Source organism: Neolamprologus brichardi, chromosome 6 (genome assembly GCF_056152115.1).
Source record: "Neolamprologus brichardi isolate AB-2024 chromosome 6, ASM5615211v1, whole genome shotgun sequence".
NCBI lineage: Eukaryota > Metazoa > Chordata > Actinopteri > Cichliformes > Cichlidae > Neolamprologus > Neolamprologus brichardi.
In genome coordinates, this window is record NC_142109.1 from 8,992,762 (window position 1) to 9,003,941 (window position 11,180).

Sequence of the window (11,180 nt, forward strand, 5' to 3'; positions counted from 1 at the left end):
GAAGAAAAAAGACAACAATGGTGTTTTTGTATAAAGTATATGTACTGTGAGAGCATTTCAAGGGGCTTAAACATTAAATTATTGATAAAGCAGAAGGAAATGAGCCATAGGGCTGTTCTACATCACTTGTGTTTTTAAATACACACAAAAAAATGTTTACTTTTAGAGGTACAGTCATGTGAGAGAAGGTGCCCCTTCTTCAAATGATAAGGTTTTACAGATCAGGACATAATAATAAAAAATATAACATATTACACTTTGGCTAATTTACCTGCCTTCTCTGGCAGACCAGCCTTCCTGAGTTAAAATTCTGAGCATACTCGTTAATAAACCTTTTGAAATTGCAAAGCTGTCGGTCTCCAGGTTGTGTTTGAGTCCAGGAAACTGAGTTTCCTTGATTGGCTATGGCACTGCCTTGAATGTTTTTCACTTGTGAATAATCTTTCTCACTGTTGAATGGTGGATGTCAAATAGTTTGGAAATGGCCTTTTAAGCCCTTCCAGAGTTAACTCACACCAAAACGCTGCAGATGAGCAACCTGCCGAAACTTCTGCTTTAATCGAGTGGATCTGATTAGCAGCAGCCGGCTGCTTCTTACCCCGTTAAGTCAGATAGAAATCATCACAGGTGTAATTAATTTTTCCGCACACTGCTTCTGCATTTTAGTGTAATTTTGGGTAAATTAAAAATGGCGCACTGCAATACGTCATGTGTTATGTTCACTGCGGGCTGTATTTACCTCATTTTAAGACCTGCAAAGGATTAGATGATGAGTTTTACCATCCCCTGACTTTCTCCTACAGCTAAACCTCAGAGAGCAACTAACAGAGATTCTCAAAGAGCATAAATACAAAGTTGAATATTTATGTGTTTGTATGTGTTTGAGACAAGCTGCCCATGAGCATACCTCTATTGGTCACTAAAAATATGGCATATTCTTCCATAGCCTCCAGCTTGTGCAGACCCATCTCATAACACAGCTCCTCGATCACCTCCAGGGCAACCTAAAAAAAACCAAAACCCAAACACAACAGTGTCAGTGCAGACACACGAATGCATCACGACCTCCTCGCTCTCATGATGCACACCAGTGACGGTGAAAGTGGCAGCTGAGCACTCACAGAGCACGTTTTGATTTTCACGTGACGTTCGATACCCCCGGGGAAGAGGAACAGCTGACGTTTTGAACTCCGTCCCGCCTGAGGAGGCACGACCACATACACATGTAATACACTGCTATAGATTAAACTACACACACTGTATAAGTGGGGCTACTTCACAAGATCCTACACCCGATGAAACCTGTTTTTATTTTAAATTAACAGCATGTTTTTCTCTCATTAGGCTCTCCTGTTTGTAGCATTCAGCCCCCCAAGCCTGCTGGTTCCTCAATAAATCTTTTAAAGTGGCTTCCAAGTTGTATCCTTTAGTTATTTGCTAAAAAAGCTGGACGCTGCACTTTTTTGCCAAGTATTGCTGAAACAGGAGAAAATTGTGCATTTGTTGGGAATTAGTCTCACACTATAATCCCCAGAAGCGCGTCAGCCACTGCAACACTGTGGCTTTCTGATGTGTAATAGATTTTGGACAACAATCGAGTTCCCTGGCAAAGAGAAAGGGGAGAAAAAAAGCTTTGATTATTCAGACAATGCCTGCTGGTGGGATCCGACCATTGCTGGGTTTGGTCTTTCATTCAATTTGTTGCCTATTACAATAAAATAGAATATAACTTTTCATCTTTCAAAAGCCAATTCAGTTCAGCCAGCTACCTCATTAACTTACTGCTTACATCAATAACAGTACTGTAACATAACATAATAGGAGTAAACTTCATTCTAATTCAAGGCAGACTGGGTTTGGAAATTGTGTCTGTCCTTATTCAGTTTGTAAAAAAAAAAAAAATTGTGAACAAAGAGTGTACACACCCACAGAGGTGCAACGAAACAATGCAGACAGGAGCACAGCACTATTTAAGCGCTGGGGTAGCTTCAGCTTTGAATGCTCCCTAAACCTGACACCATTATTTTAGTACAATTTACAACTAATAGTTTTGCTTTTTATTCATTTTATGCACAAATCAGCATAAAAAAACGTGATAAACTGTGAACTTCGGGACATAAATTAAAGAGAGACGCTGACCATCATAGCCTTCAGCTCCATGCTGTTGGGTGGAACAATGCGGCCTCCAAACTGGAACGTCTTCTTCAGATTCTGCTCGCACGCTTTAGCTATGCCTGCCAATTTTATAGGCAACGTTACATATTTACACTCACGGGACAGTAAAAGCTGTGTGTTTGTGCCCGCTCGTTACCCTGATACTGCACTCCTGCGCTGCGAGAAGCCTGCTGCAGGTATTTGAGGAGGAAGGGCTTGAGGACTTCAGAGCAGCAGTGGAAAGCAGTCAGGATGTACAGCAGCCGCCAGCCTCGCTGGCAACTGTCGCTGTGGAGCACAGGAGTGCACGCTCGGAATCACAGGCTCAGTGATGAAAGAGGCTTGTACCGTGTGTGTCGGTGTGCGGACTTACGGTTTGGAGCTGGTGTTAGCGGTAAGCTGTTTGAGGAGCTGGCAGTAAGCCTCATCCCTCATCAAGGAGAACTCTCCTATGAGCTGTGCGGTGGATGGACGCACGCACATACACACAAAAAACAGCATAAAAAGATTAGCCAGCTGTCAAAGAGAAAACAGCAAAGTAGACAAGGCGAAAAATGATCTGTATGTTTACCTTGAGGAAAGTGCTGACCACTTCCTGTTCTGTTAGCCCCCTTAATGGAGAGTCGCCCATGAAACGCATGATGGCTACATAAAATACACAACCAGGACACACACACACGCACACCAACAACATTTAAACCTGAACTTCAGATGGTCAAATCACATAATGAAAAATTCCCCTCAAATCCTTTTTACGGGGAAAAAGCAGGAACCTCAGCTCTTCCTTTGCCGAGATGAACAGATATGCAGTAGATGGCACAGGATACGAGGACATCTCCTCTGAACAGAGAATCACTTGAAGCCCGGTGTTGTGCCAAAAAGTGATTGCCTGCCAAAAACTGATTTCCAATGTTTCCGTGTGTTTTTTCATGTGTAATATCGTTACGTATGTTGCTAAATAGACTTCGGTGAACAGGTATTGCAAAGGGGTTAAATACACAATTTTAAAAAATTACCTGTTTCTCAATTATCTTTGTAGCTGTGTTATTGTACTTGATTATAACCAATCAGCTTCCTTTTGTCCACTTAAAATATGTTTACAGAACTATTTTTGCATTTGTTGCAATTTCAGATGTCTTCTTGGCCAGATTACCCTTAAAAGAGACATTTTTAAAGCAAACAATATATTTTTTTTAACTGCATAAATAAAGGATACATAAAAGTCACTGCCAAAAAGTGATTGCGGCTTCTACCTTGTTACAGGAATGTTGTTTGTTGGTCAAGATGACTTGATATAATTCACGAGGGATATATTTGGCATATGTTTCACATATTGTAGATCAACAAGTTATTTATAGCAGTTTAAATACAAGCGATCAGTTTTTGGCAAATGCCGGAAATCAGTTTTTGGCAGACAATCACTTTTTGGCACAACACCGGGTTGTAAAAAAATCAGAAAATTATTAATGCAAATGAAGACGACAGAAGGTGAGAACTTACACAGGAAGAGATCGGCTGCCACTCTGTTCATGGCCGGATCTGTGAACTCTATCAGAGATTCAGTCAGAGGCGTCTGCAAAGGTGAACACGGTACAAGAAAAGTTACGCGAACGACTCGGTGCGGCCGTAGTGTTACGACAGCAAAACTGAGAGCAAAGAAGAAGGCACCTTGGAAAACTTGATCATTTCAATGGGCTCCCGGGAGTCTCTGTTCTTGCTTTTGCTCTTCAGGGAATCTCTGTGAACACAGTCAGTCATGCCTCATGTTGCCTTTTAGTTCCAATAAAACAGAGCATTTATTTGAATTGCCTGAAAATTAGCAACCTTCAAATATGTATCTAAACAAGAGTACGCAAGCACTTTCGACACAGCTGATTTCAGTGTACCTATGATGCAGATTAGTACCTCTCGGTGTTACATCATTTTAATATTCTATCATTGGAGCAGGACTTAGCATCGTAAATTGTATTTCAATGCAGAACTTATGAACACAGGAGCACCTAAATGATTTTCAAAGTAACTCAAGTATTTTTGATTACTTTCGATGCCCCTGTCTGATGCTCCTTCTCGGGCTGTACCTCCTCATTTCACTCTTTTATCTTTGCCTAGAGAAATTTCTAACAACAACAGGTCCGCTGTTCCTGCTGCTCCGCAGCTGCATCCACTTGAAGACTGTGCACTAAAATTAAGGAGACATTCTGTTGCTTCTAATGTTCTCACTCAGTGATAATTTTACATGAAAATACAGCCAAAATTACAACAGAGTGTTATTGTTAGGAAGTCTGATGGCTTTGTCTATTCCCTGCTGATTACTAAGAGTAAAAGATAACTAACACATCTTTTTCCTGTTCTGCTGTTAGAGCACGGTAAACTCATTCTGTGTTTTCCCTCACCCTTTCCCGCTGGCCGCCTGTCTGAAGTACTTCTTGGCAAACTCCAGCATGTCATATTTCGTGTCCTGCAGGGCACTTTCATCCAGATCTCCATCAGCAAAGCCATCAACAGAGACCTTCTGAAAGGCAAAGAGTGACAGTGAAAAACAACCTGAATTCAGTTTGACAGAAAAGCAAGCAATCTGTATGTGTGTGAGTGTCTCCGAACCTCAATTGTTTGATCTATCTCATGCGCGGCCATGGTGGATGCTACGGCGACAGCGACAGCTGATGACACAGCGAACTGTCCCGCTCCACCTCGAGGCTCCGACTTTCGGTCCAGTGGAAGTGACAGGAAGTCAGGAGGAGCGACGGGATGGACGCACTCGGCGGGGAATGTGCCGGAGCGGCCGAACACGGCGCCAAACTTCCAGCCTGATGCGCAGACAGAGCAGAGGGGTAACAAGGTGCAGGTGATGCAGGGCAAACACCTGATTGTTCACTGTGCCTAAACAAGCTTTTGCTTTACTGCAAATCCTGATCGCTATCAGCCTTTCCTCTACCAGCAGGTCAGCTTTTCAATTAAAGTGGTCGGACCTTGATCTGCAGGCTTTGCATTCATTTACAAGATGTGATCCCCCTCCCACCTCTCTGCTGCCACACTGATAACCTGGCACAAAAGGCAGTCTCCTCTCTAATTGTAGAGACATAAGGCTAACTTATCTGATATGGGGAAACCTCCAACCCTGATCCCAAACATGACATGGTGCTGTAGCAATCCTCGAAGCTAAGCGAGTGATGAAATTAATGCTGCAATATTCAATAGTTTAACCTGTCAGCTGGCTCATAGTTTCCAGAGACGCTGTTTGTTTTTTTCTTTTTCAGACTTATGTGAAAACTGGTTCAGTTTTCTGAGGAGAAGAAGCAAAGTTAGAAGCATACAATTGTTATTTGCCAAACCAAGATTCATCCATCAGACTACCAGATAGAGAAATAAAATGAATCAATCCACAGAATATGTTTTGACTGCTCTAGAGTCCAGAGACACTTCATCTGACAGCTGGCATTTTGCTCAGTGATGTAAGGCTTGCATGCAGCTGGACAGCCATGGAAACCTATGCCACAGTTTCCATGGCTCCATAAATACAGATTTCGTATTTATGATAATGCCAGAGGAGGTTTGGAGCTCAACCCATCAACCTGCTCTGTAAGTTTACACCAAGTTTCTGTGGTTCCTAAATGCTTCGACTTTTGCAACAGTACATGTTGCAGTTGATTGGGAAATATCTATGAGTGAAGAAATGTCCCTAACTGACTTGTAGTGAAACTACCATCCTATGACAGCTCCACACCCAAATTTAGGAAACCCTTTAGAACAGGAGTGTCAAACATAAGACCTGGAGGAAAGAATCAACAAGGACTCCAATCCCGCCCACCTGATGGCTTTGGAAATATGAAGGAGGGTTTAAATTGTGTACTTTAAAATACAGCATTTGATAAAGACCTCCCTGCGGCCATTCTTACTACACCAAAGAAATTATGTAAAAGATAAACAAGAAAATGACAGAAAACCCATTTTTTTCCACTATCTAGAATAGAAATCTGATTTTTGAAATAGACCAACAGTAAGAAAAAAAGAAACAGAATTTCCTGTGAATTAATGAAAATTTGTTTTGTAATTACAGGACAGTCTGGGGATTATCGTGCTGACAGATGTCTTTTATTAACTTAATTTCTTTATCATGCAGGAAAGAAATGAGTTGAACTGTTGAACTTTCCTTCTTTTTTTGCTTATATTACGATATTTGACAGATTTAATGTGCAGTTAAACTTCTTTACAGTGAGAGAAACAGAGGTTTACTCTTAGATGAAAGTAAGCAGTATGTGGCCTTTTACATAAAATGAGACATCCCTTCTGCAGACTGACCCATTCTTTCACATATTTTTGTATGGCCAGACTGCATAGCTAGGTGCATGATTTTATACTCCTGTGGCAATATGACTGAAAAAACCTGAATTGTTAATCTTCCAATTTTGATATAGTGCTCCAAAACAACGTTACTTTCCTTTCTTAAAATAAATAAAATTGTTTTAGCTTTTCATGTGGCTATAAGGTCAAGTTTAACATCCTCAAGCCGTAAACAGGGCCGGGGACCAACTCAAAGAGAAGTGACAGAAGTAATTGGATAAGAAAACCGTTGTGTCTCAACTTTGGAGATCATCTTGTTTCAGGCAGAAGTAAAAGAAACGTCGGCTTATAGGGACCAGCACTTTGCCCCAAGATCAGCAGTAAGCCCCTTTTTGTGTTTCATAAGAACACACACGCAATGAATCTTAAAAAAGAAAAAACAAACGCACATTTCAGGCACGTAGTTGATGAAAAATGTTTTATGCAGCCCATAAATCAACTTAACATTAAAGGTTAATTTATGTAAAAATATAGCTTTTTATGCTACCATTTAAGGACTGTGGTTGAATGAGAGCGGTCTGAATGGCGCGGGCAGGATTCACATGAATAAAACATGAGCATGGAGTGCTATATGAGCAATTTATAAGTTCTGAATTTAAGACCCCGAAAAACAAAACCAATACATCAGATTAAATTAGAAATATGTGCGCAAACTTCTGCTGTAGTTTGTCTTATCCACTGACTGCTTGACGTGACATTTGTGATCCCATTTCATCTTTTATGTCCTCAAGAAAACACATAAATCAATAGTTTTGGAACTGCATTGCAGTCATCCATCTGGAAAATAATTTTCTGATACAATATTGTATTTAAAGAGTGCCGCAGGCGCCGTCAACACGACTGCAGCTATTCTTCCCTGGCTTTAAAAATACCCTCACATCCCCAGGGTACACAGCGCAGCATAGGTTAGTAAATCCTTTAAAACCGTCATTTTGAATTGTCGCTTTGTTTATATTTGGGCCTCGTCCAACAACTGGGAACTCTGTGCAAAACTGATTGTTTTTTGTTATTAAAATAACAGGATTTCATAAATACCAAAGTCCTGAGTGTCTCTTTTGAGCTCCTCCAAAAACACAACCTTCTTCCTCACCACGCAGCCATAGCTGTACCCTGGAGAATGAGCAAAGACGAATATGAGCTCATGAGTCTGCCGCAGATTCACACAGAATACAGCGTGACTTCCACACCAGTGCCTCACCTTTCTCCAGCCCATCCATAACCTGAAGCCTGATGATGTCACCTTTATGGAAACTGAGCATCGTGCGGTCATCTGTAACAAAGTTACGCTCTGCAATCACGTAGTCTGAGTCCTTAAGGGGGAAACAGGGAAAACACAGAAAAAAGAGCTTATTTTTGGTTTGTTTTTCTTTCTTTTTTTTTTTTAAACAGCTCAAATACCTGCGTACGTTTTATATGTGTAATTGTTGTTTATCTTTGTGTATCTGGACATTGGCATAACCTACTTAAGCTGAATGTTTCAGGTGAATTGTGTGTGTGTGTGTGTGCTTTGTGCCTTTTTGATCTCATTGATGAACGTGTCTATGAGGTGTTTGACTTGTGGTGCCTTGGCTGAGAACAGTATGAGCTTCTCATTGGTCAGATTGAACTCCAGCATGTTCTCAGATGGGATGGTCACAAACAGGATGTCGGCATAGCTGGAAAAAAAGCGGAGTAAATATCTTAACAACAAAAACAAAATAAAACACACTATCAGACAACAAATTGGTGAGAGCTTGGAGATACAGTACTGTCTAAAAGTCTCGAGGCAACCGTCATTTCTTCTCAATTTTTTAGGTGGTCTGGTTCTCCAGGCTTTCTGAAGACCATTCAAAGTTTTCCTTTGAACACTGGCTGGTTTTTCCACTCATTTTCAGTCCTTTTCAGAGGAATGTTTTTTTGCGGTCTGGTATATAAAGACATAATTGATTTCTTCAGTTTCATATACAAAAAAAGAAGCCAATGAATAAAAGAAGTGTCAGGTAAGAAACTATCGATAGCAGAAAGTCATGTCCTTGGGCAAGACACTTCACCCGTTGCCTACTGGTGGTGGTCAAAGGGCCCTGTGGCGCCAGTGTCCGGCAGCCTCGCCTCTGTCAGTGCACCCCAGGGTGACTGTGGCTACAATGTAGCTTGCCATCACCAGTGTGTGAATGTGTGTGTGAATGGGTGGATGACTGGTTGTGTAAAGCGCTTTGGGGTCCTTAGGGACTAGTAAAAGCGCTATACAAATACAGGCCATTTAAAAACTATTCACTGACAATGGAAATGGTGACAGTGGAAAGAAGACAGGGAGAAAAGGCTGAGGCATGTGAAATTACACAAGAACTGGACTGAAAATCAGCAGCAGCAGCAACAGGTCTAATGGAGTCCATCCATTCTCTTCCGCTTACCCTTGTTAGGGTTTCAGGGCTGCTGGAGCCTATCCCAGCTAACTTAGGGCAAGAGGCAGGGTACACCCTGGACAGGTCACCAGTCTGTCGCAGTGCTAACACACAGAGACAGACAACCATTCACACTCACATTCACAACTATGCAGTTTAGAGTTACTATTTAACCTAACCCCAGTGACTGCATATCTTTGGACTGTAGGAGGAAGCAAGAGTACCGGGACTCTGGGAGAACCCACACAAACACAGAGGAGAACATGCAAACTCCACAAAGACCCTTGCTGTGAGGCAACAGTGCTAATTCATTTGACATGGGTTAGCACCAAATTTTAAAGTTTTTGGTCATCAGTATGTATAGAGGAGATCAAATGAGAGGTACAACAGTGAGTGCCTATAGCCATCTGTAAAGTAAAGGCATAACTGGACAGAAAAGTGAAAAACTATCAGTCACGGATTGGCTTCCCCAAAGCCCAGACCTCAACAGACCTCTTTTAAGCAGCGTGGGATCATATCAGCAGAGAACAGAAGGCAACCAACATCCTAAGAAGAGCTCTGAATGTCCTTCACGGAGCCTGGAGAACTATTCCTGAATACTTCTTAAAGACAGGATGAGAAATGTTTCCTAAGAGAGTTCAGGCTGTGTTAACAACTAAAGGTGTTCACACCAAATACTGACAGTCACGTTTGTTAGAATTGTGCAAACGTTGCTTGTTGCATTATGTGCTGTATTTCCGTGTATGTTTGGTGTATTTGTCTGTGACAGAAATCTACACAGAGACAAACAAGCACATACGTGTACGGTCTTAGGACTCGGAAGTAGTCTGGAGCCGTAGCACTGCTTTTTACAGTCTTTAGCAGTTTGATTCCACTGTGGGACACCGACAATACCTGCACCCCCGTTCCTACACTACCCTGCAGAAATGTAGACAGAAAAAATATATAAAAAAAAAAAAGTGTTATTAAAAATGAAAATTCCCCACCGACTCAGAAATCATACTGCCCTAAGGATTCACCGCCAGGCTCACCGAGGCTGGGAAGAGTCGGGAGAAGTATATTTCCCAGGTTTCCCTGGCTGCTGTGACAACAGTTTTCTTTACGTGCTCCTCCACTGGATCCATATTCTGTCTGACGCCGTGCTTAGCTGCCATTTGCACAAAAAGACACACACAAACTCATGAATGTCAAAGAGATTCAAGCATACAATCTTAAAAAGTGTCTCCCGGAAGAACAGACAGACTACCAAAAAGAGCTTTCATTTTCTGCCTTTCATCCCGGGTGACGCGAACACACGCCTCTGACAAGGTGTCATTTACTATCTGGAGGACAGAGGAGAGCAGAGAAGAGGAATTGTTAGAAATTATTAAGACGAATCTTTCTATGATCTTTGTGTTATTAGTTAAACTTATTGAGCTCAAATGGGTTGGAAATTTAAAAAAGAAAGAAAAGAAAAGAAAAGTTACCTGTTTGAAAATTAGATCCAGCACCAGGGGACTGTTGAAGCTGTCTTTGGGATAAAATACCTGTGAAGGAAAGGAAACGTGGTTTAATAGTGAGGAGATACAGGTCAGAATAAGTGGAATTTTTATGATTTATATTTGTATATGCGCTCACTTCCTTCCTCAGATACAGCCTCCAGGGAACATTGGTGTAGGTGTAGTGCTCTTCATTGGTCCTCTGATGAAGCTGCGTCTGGATAGTTTGTGTCTCTACTGGAAGTTCTCGAGAGACTGCATAAAACAGGTCAGATTATGTCTGTGTTACCTCCGGTCAACACTCTTATTTATACACGAGGATAGAGATGAGGCTGTGCTCAGGCAAACCTGTGCTTTAAGCTACGCAAAGAAACTTTGCATTTCACTGCCCTCCTTCCCCTGAAGTCCAGAGTAATTTATTATAGTTATCTATTTTGACGTTACAAAATGCAAGCATGACACAAAAGTAAACAGTTTAATAACTGCTTGCAGTGTTAAGAAACCTTAAAATCACAGAAACACAGAGTGAGGCAAACAAATGATCTGACAGGACTATTTATACACATTGGGCTAACTGGGAACAAGGGAGGGAAACCAGACAAGGGTGTTTATGCTCACCATTTCTGTTTAGCACCCTAACCTGTGCGAGTTAGCACTCCACAGTATAGGGGAGGCTAATGTGAAGTGAATCTTTATGTCTGCTATTAGTTTACTACAGAAAATAGGGAAAACTCATTCCAACATTTTGTAAACTTTTTTCTTTTTTTAACAGAAAGTCAAACGTTTCTTATAGTTCAGAATCTATGTGCCTTCAGGGTCATGTGGG

General features: G+C 41.4%; 1 protein-coding gene across 1 annotated transcript in view; it reads right to left on the reverse strand.

The window, feature by feature from the left end:
• LOC102782354 (unconventional myosin-XV) overlaps positions 1-11,180 on the reverse strand; it is a 51,009-nt gene that overhangs the window by 3,993 nt on the left and 35,836 nt on the right. Inside the window, exons 49-66 of the mRNA XM_087842403.1 lie at positions 10,494-10,609; positions 10,343-10,402; positions 10,123-10,198; positions 9,908-10,023; positions 9,676-9,794; positions 8,009-8,150; positions 7,694-7,805; positions 7,531-7,605; positions 4,756-4,961; positions 4,548-4,663; positions 3,823-3,892; positions 3,655-3,727; positions 2,726-2,799; positions 2,528-2,610; positions 2,312-2,442; positions 2,140-2,234; positions 1,122-1,199; positions 908-1,004 (exon numbers count right to left, since the gene is read on the reverse strand). Coding sequence (XP_087698529.1) covers positions 908-1,004; positions 1,122-1,199; positions 2,140-2,234; positions 2,312-2,442; positions 2,528-2,610; positions 2,726-2,799; positions 3,655-3,727; positions 3,823-3,892; positions 4,548-4,663; positions 4,756-4,961; positions 7,531-7,605; positions 7,694-7,805; positions 8,009-8,150; positions 9,676-9,794; positions 9,908-10,023; positions 10,123-10,198; positions 10,343-10,402; positions 10,494-10,609 — 1,839 coding nt within the window. The remainder of the gene's footprint in view (positions 1-907; positions 1,005-1,121; positions 1,200-2,139; positions 2,235-2,311; positions 2,443-2,527; positions 2,611-2,725; positions 2,800-3,654; positions 3,728-3,822; positions 3,893-4,547; positions 4,664-4,755; positions 4,962-7,530; positions 7,606-7,693; positions 7,806-8,008; positions 8,151-9,675; positions 9,795-9,907; positions 10,024-10,122; positions 10,199-10,342; positions 10,403-10,493; positions 10,610-11,180) is intronic.